Raw genomic sequence first — 19571 nt, 5'->3', positions numbered from 1 at the left:
TCTCCAGGCCTCGCTCTCGTCTCCTCTGAGGAAGCTGAGACCAGACTGAGTTAACCCTTAAACAACACAGGTGCCAACCCCTGACACAGCTGAAAATCTATGTATAATTTTTGACTCCCCCAAAACTTAACTGTTGGAGAGCCTATAGTTGACCAGAAACCTTACTAATAACATAAACAGCCAATTTACATATATTTGTATGCTTATGTATTATACACTGTATTCTTATAATAAAGTAAGCTAGCAAAAAGAAAATGTTATTAAGGTAATCATAAGGAAGAGAAAATACATTTACAGGATTATATATAGTGATTGAAAAAAATTCCCCCATCTACATTAAGTGGACCCATGCAGCTCAAACCTGTGTTGTTCAAGGGTCAGCTAGCGATGAAAAGCTGCCCAGGCTTGGAGGTACCTTTCCCTCCAAGAGGCAACAGAGGCAGAGCCTGCTGCCCTAGGCTCTCCTGGTGCATGGGCATGTGCCTGACTCATGCCAGTCTCAGTAAAAAACACTGATGTAAATTCACAAAGGCCCTCAGCCCCCTTTGCAAAACTAACATCAATTAGAGAGAATGTCTACCCTGAACCCTGTTTGCTCAGGCTCTCCCCCAGCGGCCCCCAGCAGCCCCCAGCTCCCAGGCTCCAGAACCTGCATGGGAAGAGTTCCCCACCTCACGGACGTCTGGGCCACAGAAATTGTGGATGTCAATTTTTACACCACTAAGGAAATCTTATACCAGTGGTCCCCAACCCCCGGGCCACGGACTGGTACCAGTCCGTGGGCCATTTGGTGCCAGTCCGCAGAGAAAGAATAAATAACTTACATTATTTCCGTTTTATTTATATTTAAGTCTGAACGTGTTTTATTTTTAAAAAATGACCAGATTCCCTCTGTTACATCCGTCTAAGACTCACTCTTGACTCTTGTCTCGGTCACGTGATACATTTATCTGTCCCACCCTAAAGGCCAGTCCGTAAAAATATTTTCTGACATTAAACCGGTCCGTGGCCCAAAAAAGGTTGGGGACCGCTGCCTTATACCATTTCTCTTCAGGAGCGTGGGTTTAGAAAGATGTAAACTGTGAAGCAAGGGGCTTCAGGAAGGAGAGAAGGAGGAAGGAAGAGAGGAAAAGAGGAAAGCAGAGAGAAACCCTATTACCTTGAGCATCTACTATGTGCTAGATACCCTACGAAGCACTCATGTTCCTTATCCCACTTAATCCTCGTACTAACCTCATCATCGTCCCCACAGGAATTATGGTCCTCACTTTACCGGTAATGGGTTAGGCTCAGAGGTTGTGTAACACGTCCAACTTCAGCATCCAGCTCCATCAATGGAGGAACTAGAATTCAAACAGTATCTAGCTGACTCCACTGTCTATGGTCTTCACTAAAACAATGTCCTTCCAATTAATTTACCATTTATTATCTGGTTTTTAATCAATCAAACACTTATCTGGCATTTGCACTTCTGATCAGCATGTGTGACCACACCAATATTCTTTCTGACTCCCACCAAAAACAAAACAAAAAAACAGATTCTTAACTTTCACTTACCCTGTGTCCTATCAAGGATGACTGAAACATTTAATTGCCTCAACAAACATCTAGTGGGGGTCTCCAAAGGAAAGTACTGTGAAAGGTCCTTAGGGATACGGTGGTGAGCTGAACAGAGCTTCTCATAAAACTTACAGCTTGCCTAACCAGGCAGTGCCACAATGGATAGAGTGTCTACCTGGGATGCTGAGGTCCCAGGTTCAAAACCCCGAGGTTGCCAGCTTGAGTGCAGGCTCATCCAGCTTAAGTGTGGGATCACCAACATGATCCCATTGTCACTGGCTTGAGCAAGGGGTCTCTGGTTCATCTTGAGCCCCCTGGCCAAGGCACAAATGAGAAGCAATCAATGAGCAACTAAAAATGATACAACTATGAATTGATGCTTTTTATCTCTCTCCCTTCCTGTCTCGCTCTCTCTTTCTCTCCTCCCCCCCCATGAAAGAAAGAAAGAAAGAAAGAAAGAAAGAAAGAAAGAAAGAAAGAAAGAAAGAAAGAAAGAAAGAAAGAAAGAAAAGGAGAGAGAGAGAGAGGGAGAGAAAGGGAGGGAGGGAGGGAGGGAGGATAATGGGAAATCATTGATGGGTTATAAGCAGGATGATGACATGATCAGATTTAGATTAAAACAAAAACAACACTGGCTCCACTATGAAAAGGATAAGAGTAGAGGAGGTGAGACCAATGAGGAGGCTATTGCAGAGGTCCCGGGAGAATTAACAGTGACTTTTGACTACGATGTTGGTTGTGGAGATGGAGAGGCACAAGGTCTGAGAGATGTGTAGGAGTAAAAACCGATAGGCTATGGGATAGGTTGGATAAAAAGTAGGAGAAAGGCAGAGAGTTCAAGATGTATAATTAATGAGTTGGCAGCTCCTCTAGTAAGATATGGAACATCAGATGAAGTTCAATGGGAAAGATCATAAGTTCAGTTCTGGGTGGAAGATGTTGGAAATGCCTTCAACCAACATATCCAGTTAGAGGTGTTAAGTGCACAGTTAACTATAAAGTTCTGAAGCCCATGGGAAGAATTCTGCACTAAGTCAACAAGGAATGGGAGACAATGAAAAGGTTATGGATGAGAGAGAGTTTGAGAAAAAGTCAAGGGTTTCAGACTAAATCCAGAGGCACTCCAACATTTAATACTGAGGAGGACTCGCCTGCAAAGGAAACAGAAAAGGAACAGCAAAGAAATTGGGGAAACAAGCTTGATACCAGGGAAGCCAAGTGAAGAAAGCATTCCAGCAGAGAGTGGTCAGTGCTGCTGAGAAATCAAGTGAGATTAGATAATGCTGCAAAATCCCATTGGACCTATCAACATGAGGACCCATCAGTGACCGTATTGGGACTCCTTTCAATGACCTTATTGGGACTCCTTTCTGCTGAGTAATGGGAGAGAGATGGACAGCCTGGAGCAGGGTGAAGTGTGCACAGAAAATGGGGTTATGGAGTCAGTGAGTTCCGACAGCTTCTGTGAAGTTTGCTGTGGAAGAAGAGAAGGAGCAGTAGTAGCGCCACAGGGATGAAAGAGTCAGTGGACCTTTCTTTTCTTTCCTTTCCTTTCTTTTTTAGATTTTTTTATTTATTCATTTTAGAGAGAGAGAGAGAGAAGGGGGAGGAGCAGGAAGCATTAACTCCCATATGTGCCTTGACCAGGCAAGCCTGGGGTTTCAAAACAGCGGCCTCAGCATTCAAGGTTGACACTTCATGGACCTTTTTTCTCTTCTTCGTCTTCTTTTTTAAGATGGCAGAGACTTTCTTAAAAATTGAAAAAAACATATTTGGGGACACCTCACCCTTCACCCATCCCTCAGACATCCTAGGACCCCCATGGAAAAGAATTAATTGATGGCAAACCCTTGACCTCCCAAACGCCCAAACCCTCTGCACTCACGGCTACCAGTTTGTTAAGGGGAAGTATTTTCCTTTGATGACTCCAGACCCTATTTTCCCCTACTTCCCTTCCGAATCTCATTAGGAAGTCAAATTAGGAAGATGCCACGCAGCCAAGTTTTGTTTTGCAGACACAGCCCTGCGCCTCCTCCCTGAGCCTACCCGATTGAGGTTAATGGGATTCCAGCCTCCCTTGGGCCAGTGGAAAGCCGGGGTGACCTACTTTGCCAGGTCCTGCTGGTGGAAACTGACTTGTTTTTCAATGATCTTCATCTTTATCCACAGGACCACTTCTCAAAGGACAGCTACCAATGAACAAAGTAGCTGCTGACTTGTTTAGCTCAATAAACCAAGCTATGGCTCCGACAGCCCAGAGCGCAGGTAGAGATAGGAGAGACAGTCTCCACAAAACCCACATCCCTCACTAGTTCCTCTGGTGCCCGAGGAGGAAAGGCTCAGGTTTCCTGCAAATCAGTTCTGAATTTCCACCACCCAGTTCCTCTGGTTTAGTCTGGATGCTAGGAATTACCGGAACTTTTCTTCTTTTTTTAAGTGAGAAGAGGGGAGATAGAGAGACAGACTCCCACCCGCGCCCCCACTGGGATTCAGGGTGCAATCGGCTCTGGGGCTGATGCTCTGCCCATCTGGGGCCATGCTGGCAACCAAGCTATTTAGCACCTGAGGCACAGGTCCCATGGCGCCATCTGCAGGCCTGGGGTTGACGTGCTCCAACCAATCGGCTCCAGAAGGGGAAGAGGGGAGGGGAGGGGAGGGGAGGGAAGGGAAGGGAAGGGAAGGGAAGGGAAGGGAAGGGAAGGGAAGGGAAGGGAAGGGAAGGGAAGGGAAGGGAAGGGAAGGGAAGAGGGGAGGGGAGGGAAGGGGAGGGGAGGGGAGGGGAGGGGAGGGGAGGAAAGGGAAGGGAAGGGAAGGGAAGGGAAGGGAAGGGAAGGGAAGGGAAGGGAAGGGAAGGGAAGGGAAGGGAAGGGAAAGGAAGGGGTGGATAAGCAGATGGCTCCTGTGTGCCCTGACCGGAAATCGAACCCAGGACTTCTACATGCAGGGCTGACGCTCTATGGCTGAGACAACCGGCCAGGGCACAGGGAACTTTTTTAAAAATAATTTTTAGTTCTTTAAAAAATAATAGTTTAATTTTTTTAAGAAATTATATGCCCTTTCTTATAATGAGTCCTGTAAAGAACTATAGGCCCCTTAATTATTCCCAGCCACTCTGTTTAATTAGTATTTGCATTAATCAGGAGTCCGTGTTTTCCAGACAGATGAGGGGTGGGTGAACTGGAGACACAATCACCCTCACCGGAAATCCCGCCTCTGGAGGGTTTGTGCCCCATAATCACCCAGGCCAGGGTTCCCTATCTTTCTCTCAAATAAGGGCTGAAGGCACAAGGCCATCCCTGCACCCTGTAGCACTTGCCCAGGTCCATTGATGTCCTAGCATTGTAAAAGAAGACTGGAGTAGAGGATCTGATCAACCAGATGGACCCGGAGCCGTAGATACCTCCAGGTTCTGTACAGCTTTCCAAGTCAGAAATCCTCACTCAAACCCTACTCCGCACACACAGCACTTCAGCCTGGTGCATGGTTCGAGCGCCCTCTAGTGGCCCATTGAGTTTCTGCAACATCAAAAACTTTATTGGGGATTATTTGAAACACATGATGAGGAACAGAACTAACCAGCGACCTGAGTCTAATGTGGGTCTGTAAATTAGAAGGAATATTAAGTCTCTAAAAGGACCACAAAAAATTTTTATTGCCTCTTTTGTGATGTTTTTGGGAGGTTTCTTTAGAAACGTTTCCTTTATTAAGATTGTGATATTTTTCTTACAGATTTGGATTAGCTCTGTATATGCAATAGATATTGACATTTTTCAGTCACACGAGAGGGAGACCATTTTACCAACATGTTATTTCTCTCTCTAATGCAGTACTGCTGTTTGCATTATACAGATGTTTTTAGTTAATGTCTAATTCAATGACTTACCTTTGTGATTGCTTTTATTGTTGCAAAGCTGAGAAAATTAAAATTTTCCTAACAAATCAGAAGTGGCTTTTTTTCTATGATCTGGTTGTTTTCTATTTAACACTGGATTTTTTTTTTTTTTTTTTGGTGTACAATATTAGATGTCAACCCCATATTGTTTTAATTGCAATTAAGTTAGCCTAACCCCACTTGTTGCCCAATCTTTTCTCCCCCCCCCCTAATTTTGAATAAATCCTTCTCTAAAGTTTGTGAGATCTCCAGTTTGTGCTACTAATTTATATTTATTTCTTATCCTGAATATTACATCATTTTAATTATCATGCTTTATAATATATTCAGTTATAAGGTATGGTCAGAAGAACTGTCTTGGCTAGAAAACTGACTAAAATTTAAATCCCACATAGAAAAATGAATCTAAATTAACAAAATACCATAAATGGGAAAATGTGACATATAAGAAGCATGGATAAAATTTTTCATTATGGTTCAGACAAATTAACCATAGCTATCATTTTCTAGAGAAAATTCACACATATTCTTATCCATTTCATTATTTTAAATAACATTTTTATTATAGAAGTCATAAATACTTTGAGGTGATTTTTAAATTAAATTTGAAGGTCAAAGGAAATACAAGAGCTCCATACTTGTTTCTTAGATTAATTCATTTATTTCAACAAATATTCAAGGAGAACCCCCTGCACACCCAGTTTAAGCCAAGCACTGTGTTTAAGCCATATTGCTGTGAACAAGATGAAAATGGTCCCTACTCTATAGGCACCCAGCAGGGAAGGTGGAAACAAGACACTCAGTAGAAAGACTGAGTTCAATATTCTCTGGGAAGGTACACCAGGAGTCCTAAGCAGTTGAGACAAAATGAGGAAACACTTCCTGCAGGACATACTATGTAAGCTAGGGGTAAGCCAGGGGTGAATTTTCTAGTCAAGGGTACAAGAAAAGCCCTGGCCAGTAGGCTCAGTGGTGGAGTGTCAGCCCGGCGTGTGGAAGACCCAGGTTTGATTCCCACTCAGGGCACACAGGAGAAGCGACCATCTGCTTCTCCCTTCCCATCTACTCCTCCCACAGCCATGGCTCGAATGAGCAAGTTGGCTTCATCGCCTTGCCTCAGGTACTAAAATAGCTCGGTTGCCAAGCAACAGAGCAGTGTATCCAGATGGGCAGAACATCAGCCCCAGATGGGGTTGCCGGGTGGATTCTGGTTGGGTGCATGTGAGAGCTTGTCTTCCTGCCTCCCTGCCTCTTACTTGATTTAAAAAAAAAAAAAGAAAAGAAAAAGAAAAAAGGGTATAAGAAAAGAGTGGGGCATAACTGAAGGTATTAGAGAATTGCTCCTAAGCCTTTATAGATTCAAATTTATTATGTCACCCAACATAACATCAGATGTTTTGTGCAGAGATTGGTTGCTGCAAATTTTCTACTTCTTGAAATGCATACCAAGGACTGTAGGATAGCCCATTCAGATTGTAGATTTGGCCAAAATGCATTTGCATAGAATGATTTGCATAAATCCTTATAGAACACATGGTTCTCAGACGGTTACATCCATCAGCTGGGAAGTGTATCCAGAGGGAGTTGCGTGAAGGTTGGTTTGATTTCTCCAGCTCTGGATTCCTCAGTGGAGCTATTTTGTCCCCTTGGGTTGTCATGGTGAATAGTTTCACCAGTAGGGTACAGGATACGAGCCACTAGCCTCACCCAAAGCCACATGCTCAGGAAGATGGGAAGGTAATAGGTGGAGAGGTTGGTCTCTATAGAAATGGAAGAGGAAACCAGCTCTCCAAGGCACTGCTGGACTTCCAGAGGCCAAGAGCCAAGGAGGGCTGGGGCATAAAGCAGCCCCACCCAGATGCCAGTGTTCTGTGTCTGGCATTTAATTGAAGGCTGGCCCCGGACTGTGTCCTATTAGTCTCTAAATGAGCAATATTGCAGCTCCCCAGACTACAAGTCTAGAAACCAAGTCTTTAAAAAAGCTTCTAAAACCAGTGACCTACATGCCAGAAAACACATGCATGGGGAAAGGATGGCAGGCGTAGTAATACTAGCTCAGGTATCCGACACTGGACTAAGTTCTGTATGCCAGTTATTTCCCTGAACACTTATAAGAGTCCATATTGGGACCCCCATTTTATAGATTTGGACACTGAGGCACAAAGTTTTGGTATGTTGTCCAAGGATACGCAGCTACAAGAGGCAGTGCCGGGATGCACCCCAGGCTTCCCTCTATCTCTGCTCATTGTTTGATCCCAGCTGGTCAGCCAGAGCCCGAGCAGTCCAGTTCCATGGCGCCTGGAGTCAATGCCTTCTGGGGACAGGTGAGGGCAGCCAGAAGCAGCTGGTCCCAACAGAGGACCATAGGGACTCCTAGACAGCTGAGGTGGACCAGCTGCCAGCTGGACTGAATAGACAAGTTGGGCCTCAGCCAAGGATTCCCCACGATTAGCAGCCTGGGGGTGTCGAGCCAGGCAGCGCAGCTCTCAGACTCAGCCCGTTATCTCTAAGCTCATGAACCCCTATACGCATTGCTTTCTTCTCTGCAAAACGATAGAATAATTCTAACCCCACAGGATTGTCATGGGGTAGGGACGTAAAATAATGCAGGTTTGCCACCAAGTGTGTGCTCACTCTAATCCTCCAGCCAGTGGGTCACCACCATTGATTTCATACAGCCCGGGCCACTCTGAAGACCTCTTCTTAGCAACACGAGGAGACAGGTTGAAGAACTGCCTCTTGTAGCTCAAGGGCTGTCAGCCAAAGGTCTCTGGCTCTGTAGCTGGGTCCCTGCTCGCCGACTGGAGGGAATGGCTGAGTCGGGCGTTGGGGTAGGGCTTCAGTAGCAGTCTCTTGAGGGTCATGGAGGCAGCAGGATGGGACACAATGTAGACTGATCTCAGTACAGTGAAAGGGGACAGAGTGAGGACTTAGAAAGTGATGATGAAAAGGATACTGCCCTTGAACAAATATGGACTTGGGTTATGGTCTTCATTCTACCACTTTACTTTTGTGACTTTGGACAAGTTACATAAGCTTCTGAGTCTTAGTTTCCATGTCTGTATAATAAAATCAATTATCTTGTTCTCATGAGTCAGTGAAAATATGTAGGAAAAGGCTTGGGGCATTGTTAGCCAATTTTTTTAGCAGTAAAGTTCATCACACATCCAAACAGTTGGGCTCACTGATAGCACAAAGTATTTGTACATCCATTTTTTTTTTTTTTTTTTTTTGTATTTTTCTGAAGCTGGAAACGGAGAGACAGTCAGACAGACTCCCCCATGCGCCCGACCGGGATCCACCCGGCACGCCCACCAGGGGCGACGCTCTGCCCACCAGGGGGCGATGCTCTGCCCATCTGGGGCGTCGCTCTGCCGCGATCAGAGCCACTCTAGCGCCTGGGGCAGAGGCCAAGGAGCCATCCCCAGCGCCCGGGCCATCTTTGCTCCAATGGAGCCTTTGCTGCGGGAGGGGAAGAGAGAGACAGAGAGGAAGGAGGGGGGTGGGGGTGGAGAAGCAAATGGGCGCTTCTCCTATGTGCCCTGGCCGGGAATCAAACCCGGGTCCCCCGCACTCCAGGCCGACGCTCTACCGCTGAGCCAACCGGCCAGGGCCTTTGTACATCCATTTATTCGGAAACATTAACAGACCATCAACTCCATGGCAGGCACCGTTATAGGAACTGGAAATAAAGCCATGAATAAGACAGACAAAAGCCCTGCTTTCCCAGAGCTGATAGTCCTGTGAGAGGTGACAGTCAGTAAAGCGCTCAACAAATAAATAAGAAAATAAAAAATAATAGTCAGCCCTGGCCGGTTGGCTCAGTGGTAGAGCGTCGGCCTGGCATGCGGAAGTCCCGGGTTCGATTCCCGGCCAGGGCACACAGGAGAGGTGCCCATCTGCTTCTCCACCCCTCCCCCTCTCCTTCCTCTCTGTTACTCTCTTCCCCTCCCGCAGCCGAGGCTCCATTGGAGCAAAAGATGGCCCGGGCACTGGGGATGGCTCCTTGGCCTCTGCCCCAGGCACTAGAGTGGCTCTGGTCGCGACAGAGCGACACCCCAGGATGGGCAGAGCATCGCCCCCTGGTGGGCGTGCCGGGTGGATCCCGGTCGGGTGCATGCCGGAGTCTGTCTGACTGCCTCCCCGTTTCCAGCTTCAGAAAAATACAAAATAATAATAATAATAATAATAGTCAATGTTGGTACACGTTAAAAGTGGATAGGATGAGAGCATATGGTTCTCTCTCTACATGTGGCCAATGAATGGACTCAGGAGAGAGAAGGATGGACACCACTTGTGGCCAAAGGCGACAGGAGACCGAGACTCTGCCTTCCTTCTGTGCCTCTCACCCTTTAGCTGTGGTCTGGCCAGCTGTCCCTCAGAGTGTGCACCGCTGGAGTCCCTATTGCAGTAGTCTCTGTGTTTGGTTCCCAGGAGAGCAGCACCCTCGGCTGAATTTTCCGTGGACAGGACACGTCACTTAATGTCCTTCCTGACCATGATGGGCCCCAGCCCCGACTGGAACGTGGGCCTGTCTGCAGAGGACCTGTGCACCAAGGAGTGTGGCTGGGTGCAGAAGGTGGTGCAAGACCTGATCCCCTGGGACGCCGGTACCGACAGCGGGGTGACCTATGAGGTAGGTGTGCGCCTGGCGTGGCGAGTGACAGTCCTTGCCCAGTCCTGTCCCTGGGGTCCTGGATGTAGAAGTGAATCTGGCCCAAGCTGTATCTTAGATGAACTCATAGGGTGGTAGGAAAGGCCAGCATGGTCTCATCATCATGTCTGCTCACACACGGTCTGATTTGGACTCTGGAAAGTGCCCATGCCACCAGCCAGGAGCGCCCAGAGAGGGAACCTGCCAAAGAACAGCTCCTAGTTAAGCAAGGAAACAGCAGACAAAGGCAAATCCGTGGAGGAAAAGCAGAGAGAGGGGGCTGGGCCACATTCCAGAGGCCTCAGGCTAAGGAGTTTGGAATCTTCCCTGAATGTCAGTATCTCTCACACAGGGTCAATCCACCAACAACATCAAAATCTGGAGCCATCAGAAAACCAGTGGTAGAACAATCTAGAACAGATGATGATAACTGTGCTTTGTGGGACAAATGTGGCCTACCGCCTAAGGCATAAATAAAACTTTCAAACCCAGCTTTACATATTTGATTCCTTTTTGTCTGGGGCTGCTTTCTCACTAGAACAGCTGAGTTGAGTCCTTGCGACAGACACAGTTAGGCCCACAAAGCCTAAACTATTTACCACCTGACCCTCGACACGGAAAACTTTGCCAGCACCTGGTCTGGTAGGAAAAGCTCTGGATTCAGGCCAGCCTGGCTCGGCCATTTCCCAGCTGGGGCGACCACTCTGAAACTTGGCTTCCTCGTCTGGGCCTAACCCTACTGTGTGGGGGGGGGAGCCTGCATTACAAAGCTCCATGTTTCCATGCGCGCACGTGGGACGAACAGACTTCCATAACATAAATAGTAATTATACTTGTTAAATCCCTGTCAAGGTTTTTGTTCTGATCATATTATGATCAAATTGCTTTTGTGGTTTTTAACCAATTCTATTTCCCATTCTTTGTATCTGCCCCCCCACCCCCCACCCTCGCTGCAGTCACCCAACAAGCCCACAATTCCCCAGGAGAAAATCCGGCCTCTGACCAGTCTGGACCATCCTCAGAGTCCTTTCTACGATCCAGAGGGCGGGTCCATCACGCAAGTAGCCAGAGTTGTCATCGAGAGAATTGCCCGGAAGGTACTGGGTTAGAGCTTTCCCTGGCACAGACCTTTGCCACCAGGGGTATGTGGAGACTGTACCCCTTCCTGTTCTAGAATCCTGGGGTGTCTGGCAGGTTCTGGGGTGTAGAATTCCTGGGCCTCGCAAGGTTCTTAGTATATAAATTATTCATACAATATAAATGAGCAAAATAAACCTAATAATAGGGTTTGATGCTCAACTGAATGATTTGATCTAAGCAAGTAGGGTTCACCGTGACTTTCATAAGCAAGTGCTCACGTCTGCCATGGGTCAGGAAGTGGAAGCTGTGGGCTTATGGCCAGTTCTTTTTCAGTCAGATTGTAAATGTTGGCCCAGAACTCTGCCTTGTACACACGGTGTGGGCATTCACTTTTACATCTCCCCTCATCTTTCCTTCACACATTCCATGTGAGCCCTCCGAGTAAAATTCCTTTTGCAGGGGGAGCAGTGCAATATTGTACCTGACAACGTGGATGATATTGTAGCTGACCTTGCTCCGGAAGAGAAAGATGAAGGTACCGTTTCCCTCTGTTGCGGGTGGCAACACAAATTGGCCCAACCTTTTGGGAAAGTAGTTTGCTAACATGTTTTAAAAGTCACAAATATATCCTTTGACTTGGGGATCCCATCTTGGAGGACTTCTGCTTAAGAGATGTATTCCAAAGCAAGGCCAAGACTGGGCACAGAGGACCAGAAATTGAGACAGGTGTGACACTGGGGTATATATGCCCTCTGCAGTGTTGGGCCTTTAAAACGATCGTGTAAGTGGCATTGGCATAGGCTTCGCAGTCCTCAGATGCCCCTCTGCTTTGATTCTCACACTGGCCTGTAAGGAAGACGCAAGTGAGTCCCCTCCCCCAGCAAGAAAAGCCAGGCCAGATCCTCCCGCCAGGAGAGCGTGGCAGAGCCCTGGCTCTGGTCCACGTTTTCTCACGCCATCTGCAGCCAGACAACCTGGGCTTGCACTCTCTTGCCTCAGATGAGCTCACCTTTCTACCACGGTTTTCTCACCTGCAAAAGGGGAATTTTAACAGAACCTGCCTCATAGACGGTTGTTGTGTGCCTCCAAGGGTATAGAAAACACGCAGGGGCCTTAGAATGATGTTGGCCCATAATAAGTGCTCAGTGAGCAATTGCTGCTCTTATCCTTGTCATGACACCTGTGTGTGTATCGTGACCACTGGGAAGATGAAGCAGCCACACAGAAAAACCTGTGCTTCCCCAAACCGCCCCTGATGTACCCACACCTGTGGGAACTACGTCTGCCACGGTGAGGGACTGGGAATGAGACGACCCCCATGTGTCGAGGAGAAGGGATAGTAAGACAGACTTTCTTTATTCTTAGGTTATTTAGGTGTGTATTAGTAGAATGCTAAAATTTTATTAATTTTTAAGGGGAAGCGACTGGCTTGCTTCCATCCCAGGAGTACCAGGCTCATGGAGGCCAGTCAGGCTGCAGGGATTTTCCTGTCCTCAAATGTGCTTGTCTGGGAAGAGGGCTAGTCCCAGAATCTACAAAATCCCAGGGAAAACCTGTCACGTGCTCTTCCCAGATGACACCCCTGAAACCTGCATCTACTCCAACTGGTCTCCGTGGTCCGCCTGCAGCTCCTCCACCTGCGACAAAGGCAAGCGGATGCGGCAGCGCATGCTGAAGGCACAGCTGGACCTCAGTGTCCCCTGCCCCGACACCCAGGACTTCCAGCCCTGCATGGGCCCGGGCTGCAGTGACGAAGGTGAGGAGACAACCCAGGCCAGCCAGTGGCTGGCAGGAGCACAGGAGAGGACAGTGCTGCCTCATGATGCTGTCCTCTCATGCCTGGTAGGGCCAAGTCCCTAATGGGACACCAAGACCCTGACTGTCAGTGGGTTTCACATAGGGCCATCCCACACCTCCAATAGTGTCTCTAAGACTATGAACACAGAACATGTCTTATGACATCAAAAGAATTTTGGGAGCCCTGGCTGGTTGGCTCAAAGGTAGAGCATCAGCTGGTGTATGTATGTCCTGGGTTCAATTCCCAGTCAGGGCTCACAGGAAAAACAGCATCTGCTTCTCCCCCTCCACCTCCCCATTTCCCTTCTCTCTCTCTCTCTCTCTCTCTCTCTCTTCTACTCCCACAGCCATGGGTTCAAGCACATCAGCCCCAGGTGCTAAGGATGACTCCTTGGCGCCTCCACCTCAGGCACTACAAATAGCTCAGTTGTGAGCATGGCCCCAGACAGACAGAGCATCGGCCACAGGCAGGGGTTGCCAGGTGGATCCCAGTTGGGGCACATGTGGGAGTCTGTCTCTCTATCTCCCCTCCTCTCACTAAGAGAAAAAGAAAAAAGAAAGAATTTTGGGGATTGATTGAACACGCTTCCTTTTCTGGCCATGCAAGAAAATATACACAAGTTACCAAAGTGCTAACAAACATCTCATGACAAATTACAAGTAATAAGCAGCCTGCTTGGGGGCCTCAACACCAACCAACCTCTTTTTAAGAAGCAGATGAACAGGTTAGACGAAATTAAATCTACATCCATTGCCCTGATTCTGTGTCATTGACAGCTTCATGGCCTGCTTCAGCCCGAGTCAGAGCAGTCACTTCCTTGTGTCGGGACCTGGGGGCTGATCGCAGGATTCTTAGACTGTCTCTCTCCCCTGCAACTGCTCAAAGGTCAAGCTTGAGCTATGAGCTTGCACCACCTATGTCACGATGGCTCAAGCTTCCAGATGGCACTAAGCTGATTGCTGTGCAAAGGTCAGCCGCCTACTTTCCAGTGCACGACTCCTCTCTGTCTGGACTGATCTATACTCTGTCCTCTGAGAACTTAACCGTCTCTGAACTGCAGTGAGAGAATGTGAAGGTCATTCACTCTATGGCCCTTCCTGGGACGGTCTTAAATGCCTCTCCCGGCTGCACTTGCACAGTGGTTTACTGTCACGTGTGCCCAGGATAAGACACTTCAGAGGTGAATGAACCCTGACATTCCCACAAACAGGCAGGGAGGAGGTTGTGACAGGCCTGTCAATGGTGGAGGTACTCTCCCTTCCTTGGGCTGGGGCTGGGGGCTGTCTGGCTAAGGCCCGCAGTGGGAGTGAGGGTCCTCACCCCTTCACAGGGAACAGACCTTCGTTATACAGTGCAGGTGGCTCCCAGGTGGTACTGACAGCTCTATAACGTATTGGGCTGGGCCTCCTTTTTGCTTCCATTTTTTTTATTGTAGTATATAACATCGAATTTACCATCTGAATCATTTTTAAGTGCACAGTTCAGTGGCATTCAGTACATTCGCATTGTTGTGTGACCATCACCACTGTCCATCTCTACAACTATTTTATTTTTAACCTTGCAAAACTGACACTCTGTACCCATTAAACAGTAACTCCCCATTCACCTCCCCACCCCCACCCTGCCCCTAGCAACCACATTCTACTGTGTCTCTGTGAATGTGACTATTCTAGGACCTCGTGTAAGTGTGATCAGACAGGATTTGTCTTTTTGAGACAAGCTTGTTTCACTTAGCTGAATGTACTCAAGGTTCATCCATGTTGCAGCATATGTCAGAATTTACCTCCTTTTTAAGACCGAATGATATTCCATTATATGTACATATTAGATTTTGTTTATTCACACATCTATCAATGGACACTTGGGTTGCTTCCACATTTTAATAACTGTGAATAACGATACTATGAACATCGATCGGTATACAGGTGTCTTTGAATCTCTAATTTCAATACTTTCAAATACTCTGATTTCAATCTTTGAGACTCTGATTTTAGTATATATCTGGAAGTGGAATTGTTGGGTCATACAGTAATTCTACTTTAAATTTTTTTGAGGAACTGCCGTACTGTTTTCCACAACATCTGTACCATTTTACATTCCCACCAACAGTGCACAGGGTTTCGATTTCTTTGCATCCTCAACACTTGTATTTTCTGTTTTTATTTTTTTTATTTTTTATTTTTTTTAATGGGGTGACATCAATAAATCAGGGTACATATATTCAAAGAAAACATTTCCAGTTTACCTTGCCATTCAGTTCTGCTGCATACCCATCTCCAAAAGAGAGATCGTCCTCCGTCGCCCTCTATCCAGTTTTTTTTTGTACCCCTCCCCCTCCCCTTCCCCCTCTCCCTCCTTCCCTCCCTCTGTTTTTATTTTATAGTAGCCATCCTAATGAATGTCAGATGGTATCTCATTATGGTTTTGGTATAATGATTAGTGATGGTAAGCATCTTTTCATGTGCTTATTGAATGTCTTGCCAGGTTATGGGAAACCTGTACCTCCAACCATATCACACTGGAACATAATTATCTTATTGGTTGTACATGTACTTTTAGTTAGCTTTGGCCTTGGGGTCTAACATGTGGGTTCCAGCTATGATTTCTCACTACATCACCAGCATTGATAGCTACACGGTCCAAAGGTTAAATAACAGTGTGTAGGCACCACACGTGCGCAGGCCTGTGGACATGTGCAGGCTGGCCTCACACTCTGACTTTGCTTGTCCCTTCTAGTTTCTTCTCCCAATACCACACACATGTACAGTCTCTTCAGGGGTGTTTGCATAAGCTCTTCCCTTTACCTGAAATGCAAATACCCATTACCCAACAAAGTTCTCTCAGATGTGCCCTCTTGTGTGAAATCTTCCCCACAACTCCCAGAAGAAATTACTTCTTCCTCTCTTCTATGCTTACCTCTGTTGTCATATTTTCAATACCTGGAATTATTGTCAGTTTCTCTCTCTCTCTCTCTCTCTCTCTCTCTCTCTCTCTCTCTCGTGGAGTAGAACAAGATCCATATCTTACACATCTGTTTAACCTCAGAGCATACCTCTGAATATTCAATGTCCTTATTGACATGAATAAATGAGTAGGTGTAGATGGGTGACTGAATTTTTCTTCTTTTTTAAGCAAGTGCACGCATACACACACCACACACACACACACACACACAATTTCCAACAGGAGCAGCACACTACCACCACCCAGGAAACAAGACCACCAAGCCATGCTGAGAGATTCAATTATCTTTTTCATCAACATTCCCAGTGTCTCCTACATGGTCATGGCCTTTGCCAACACCCACTCATGGGAGCAAAGCCATATCTAATCCAAGATACCAACACAGAAGGTTGGTTCCATTGCCTTTCTCATTCTTCCTCTATGTCCCCCTCTCCTGACACACACAGACATTCTCACCCCACTTGCCACCCCACCATTTACTCCCCATTGGCAGCTGGGGTCTTCTCTTCTTTGTTACCAACCTCAACTGAGGCATTGAGATGCCTGTGGCCACTTAGTATAAGCTGCTCTTTGGTTACAAATTAGCCCTCAGCTCCCTACTTCCCAAGGCCAGCCACCCTCTCTTCCCTTCAGGAGCAAAATTCTCTCATCTGTTTTTCTAGACCGGGAACTGGCAGCTTTAGACAATAACCAAAGTCTCAGGTTCCTCTGAGCAAAAGAACTTAAACAGGCCCTGGCCGGTTGGCTCAGCGGTAGAGCGTCGGCCTAGCGTGCGGAGGACCCGGGTTCGATTCCCGGCCAGGGCACACAGGAGAAGTGCCCATTTGCTTCTCCACCCCTCCGCCGCACTTTCCTCTCTGTCTCTCTCTTCCCCTCCTGCAGCCAAGGCTCCATTGGAGCAAAGATGGCCCGGGCGCTGGGGATGGCTCTGTGGCCTCTGCCCCAGGCGCTAGAGTGGCTCTGGTCGCAATATGGCGACGCCCAGGATGGGCAGAGCATCGCCCCCTGGTGGGCAGAGCGTCGCCCCATGGTGGGCGTGCCGGGTGGATCCCGGTCGGGTGCATGCGGGAGTCTGTCTGACTATTTCTCCCCGTTTCCAGCTTCAGAAAAAATGAAGAAAAAAAAAAAAAGAACTTAAACAGTAACTCAGAATATATAATTTTTATATATATATATATATATATATATATATATATATATATATATATATACACACACACACACACACACACACACACACACACACACTTGTTTTCCAGTGTTGTCCAGTAGGACTTTCTGTCACAACAGAAATATTCTATTATATATCTGCACTGTCCAATATGGTAGCCACTAGGCATGCCTGTCTAGTCAGCACTTAAAATGTGGTTAGTGACTGAGGGAGTGAATGCTAACATTTTATTTAATGATCTTTTATGTGTGATACATCCCAGACCATACAAGTGGATTATGACTTATATGTAAATCAAATTTTATCTTATAACACATCTTATATATATAAAACATCCTTCTCTCCATCCAAGTGTCTTTCATATGTATTATCGTTGGATAAGGAATAATCCTTACTGCCTGCCCCATGTACCTGGAAAAAGGCATTTCATTTCTTCTTGAGAAGTTTCTGCTTTAAAAATGCATGCCTTTTTATGTTCCCTTACATCCTCAACTGCCTAACTCCCCGACAGCCAGCTGGTTCCTTCTTGATTCCTGCCCTTAGGGAGTTGGGTCACGCTGTAGTGTCTGAATCACGCCCTGGCAGGCGATGGTCGGGCTGCAGCATCCACTCTGTGTGTTGCAGATGGTTCCACCTGCACCATGTCCGAGTGGATCACCTGGTCGCCCTGCAGCATCTCCTGCGGCATGGGTGTGCGGTCCCGGGAGAGGTACGTGAAGCAGTTCCCAGAGGACGGCTCGGTGTGCACGCTGCCCACCGAAGAAACAGAGAAGTGCACGGTCAACGAGGAGTGCTGTGAGTGGGGGCACCGGGCGGGCGCGGTGGGGCGGGCGCCACTCCCGAGGCAGCCAACACGACTCCAAGGCCACGGAACTTCCCAGCTTCCAGCAGCTGCCTGATGACCGAGTGGGGAGAGTGGGATGAGTGCAGCGCCACCTGCGGGATGGGCATGAAGAAGCGGCACCGCATGGTCAAGATGAGCCCAGCGGACGGTTCCATGTGCAAGGCCGAGACTTCTCAGGCAGAGAAGTGCATGATGCCTGAGTGCCGTGAGTGGGCGTGGGAGACGGGAGACGGGACGGGGACAGTATGGAGGACCACAGTATCCCCTACTACCACCTCCATCAAGGTCAAGGTTGGGCAAGTGCAGGGGAAAAAGTGGTCCACTGTGGTGCATGGCACTGCTAGGATCAAGATGAAGGCTATAGTTGTGTGGACATCCAACAGACCCAGAAAGTGTGGCCTCCATTGAGGGACACTCTCCAGGGGTCCCCAAACTTTTTACACAGGGGGCCAGTTCACTGTCCCTCAGACCGTTGGAGGGCTGGACTATAAAAAAAAACTATGAACAAATTCCTATGCACACTGCACATATCTTATTTTAAAATAAAAAAACAAAACGGGAACAAATACAATATTTAAAATAAAGAACAAGTAAATTTAAATCAACAAACTGACCAGTATTTCAATGGGAACTATGCTCCTCTCACTGACCACCAATGAAAGAGGTGCCCCTTCCAGAAGTGCGGCGGGGCCGGATAAATGGCCTCAGGGGGCTGCAGTTTGGGGACCCCTGCTCTGAGCAATGCTAGGAATTGGTGACTTCTGGATAGAATTCACCTGCAGCTGTGTTTATAGAACCCCAGAATAGCTTTGTGAGGGTAATAATATATTTAGGTGGATGCACATTCCCCAGGTCATCCTAGGCCTCCCCACTCTTTTACATTGGATTTGCCTGGCCCCAAAAATCATCACGACCCCTGCTCTACGCAGAGTTGCCCACAGGCCCACGCATCAGTACACATTTGTACACAGGCACACACTACATACACATTCTAGGAGTTTGGGCACCAGTGGCCAAAACTGCAGCATTGAGTTTATCTCTTACTGTTGGTTCCTGGGGTTGGTGGGATGGATGTTTCTGTCTCTAGTAAGACCCTATGTAGACCCTCAGTGGTGTTTCAAGTAGGGACTTGTGTATCCATGTTACCTGTATATTCAATATCATCTAATGTCATGTCTGCCTCCAGCAGGATCAGGGGAGTTTCAGGAGAGTGACAAGTAGTCTGCCGGGCCGCTCCTTGCCTACTTCATGGGTTTCACTTGAGTATCTGAACCCATCAGTCAATCTCACTTTACCCCAGGAGCCAAAGTGGGGGGACAGGAGGTGGGAGGGCACAGAGATCAAAGAAAGCAAAGGGGCCTATTCTCAGTGGCACACCTGGCTCTCGGCCTAGACACCATCCCATGCTTGCTGTCCCCGTGGTCTGAGTGGAGCGACTGCAGCGTGACCTGTGGGAAGGGCACACGGACCCGACAGCGGATGCTCAAGTCTCTGGCCGAGCTCGGGGACTGTAACGAGGAGCTGGAGCAGGTGGAAAAGTGCATGTTGCCAGAATGCCGTAAGTCCGGAGCTCCCGCAAGCCCACCACTCTGTTCCCTGTGCGGGCTT

The 19571-nt window shown here is 47.6% G+C and overlaps 1 protein-coding gene and 1 non-coding gene across 2 annotated transcripts in view; both read left to right on the top strand.

Moving 5' to 3' along the window:
- The window catches only part of SPON1 (spondin 1), a 330616-nt gene that overhangs the window by 305417 nt on the left and 5628 nt on the right, over positions 1-19571 (top strand). Inside the window, exons 8-14 of the mRNA XM_066365514.1 lie at positions 9887-10088; positions 11063-11203; positions 11646-11721; positions 12760-12942; positions 17744-17914; positions 18001-18168; positions 19357-19521. Of these exons, the coding sequence (XP_066221611.1) occupies positions 9887-10088; positions 11063-11203; positions 11646-11721; positions 12760-12942; positions 17744-17914; positions 18001-18168; positions 19357-19521 (1106 nt within the window). The remainder of the gene's footprint in view (positions 1-9886; positions 10089-11062; positions 11204-11645; positions 11722-12759; positions 12943-17743; positions 17915-18000; positions 18169-19356; positions 19522-19571) is intronic.
- TRNAA-GGC (transfer RNA alanine (anticodon GGC)) lies at positions 9258-9333 on the top strand. Its single transcript has one exon. It is a non-coding gene; the product is annotated as a tRNA-Ala (tRNA).

The sequence above is a fragment of the Saccopteryx leptura genome, chromosome 1 (assembly GCF_036850995.1).
Source record: "Saccopteryx leptura isolate mSacLep1 chromosome 1, mSacLep1_pri_phased_curated, whole genome shotgun sequence".
NCBI classification, from domain to species: Eukaryota; Metazoa; Chordata; class Mammalia; order Chiroptera; family Emballonuridae; genus Saccopteryx; species Saccopteryx leptura.
Note: the sequence above shows the minus strand (reverse complement) of the source record. Positions and strands in the feature narration are given on the sequence as shown.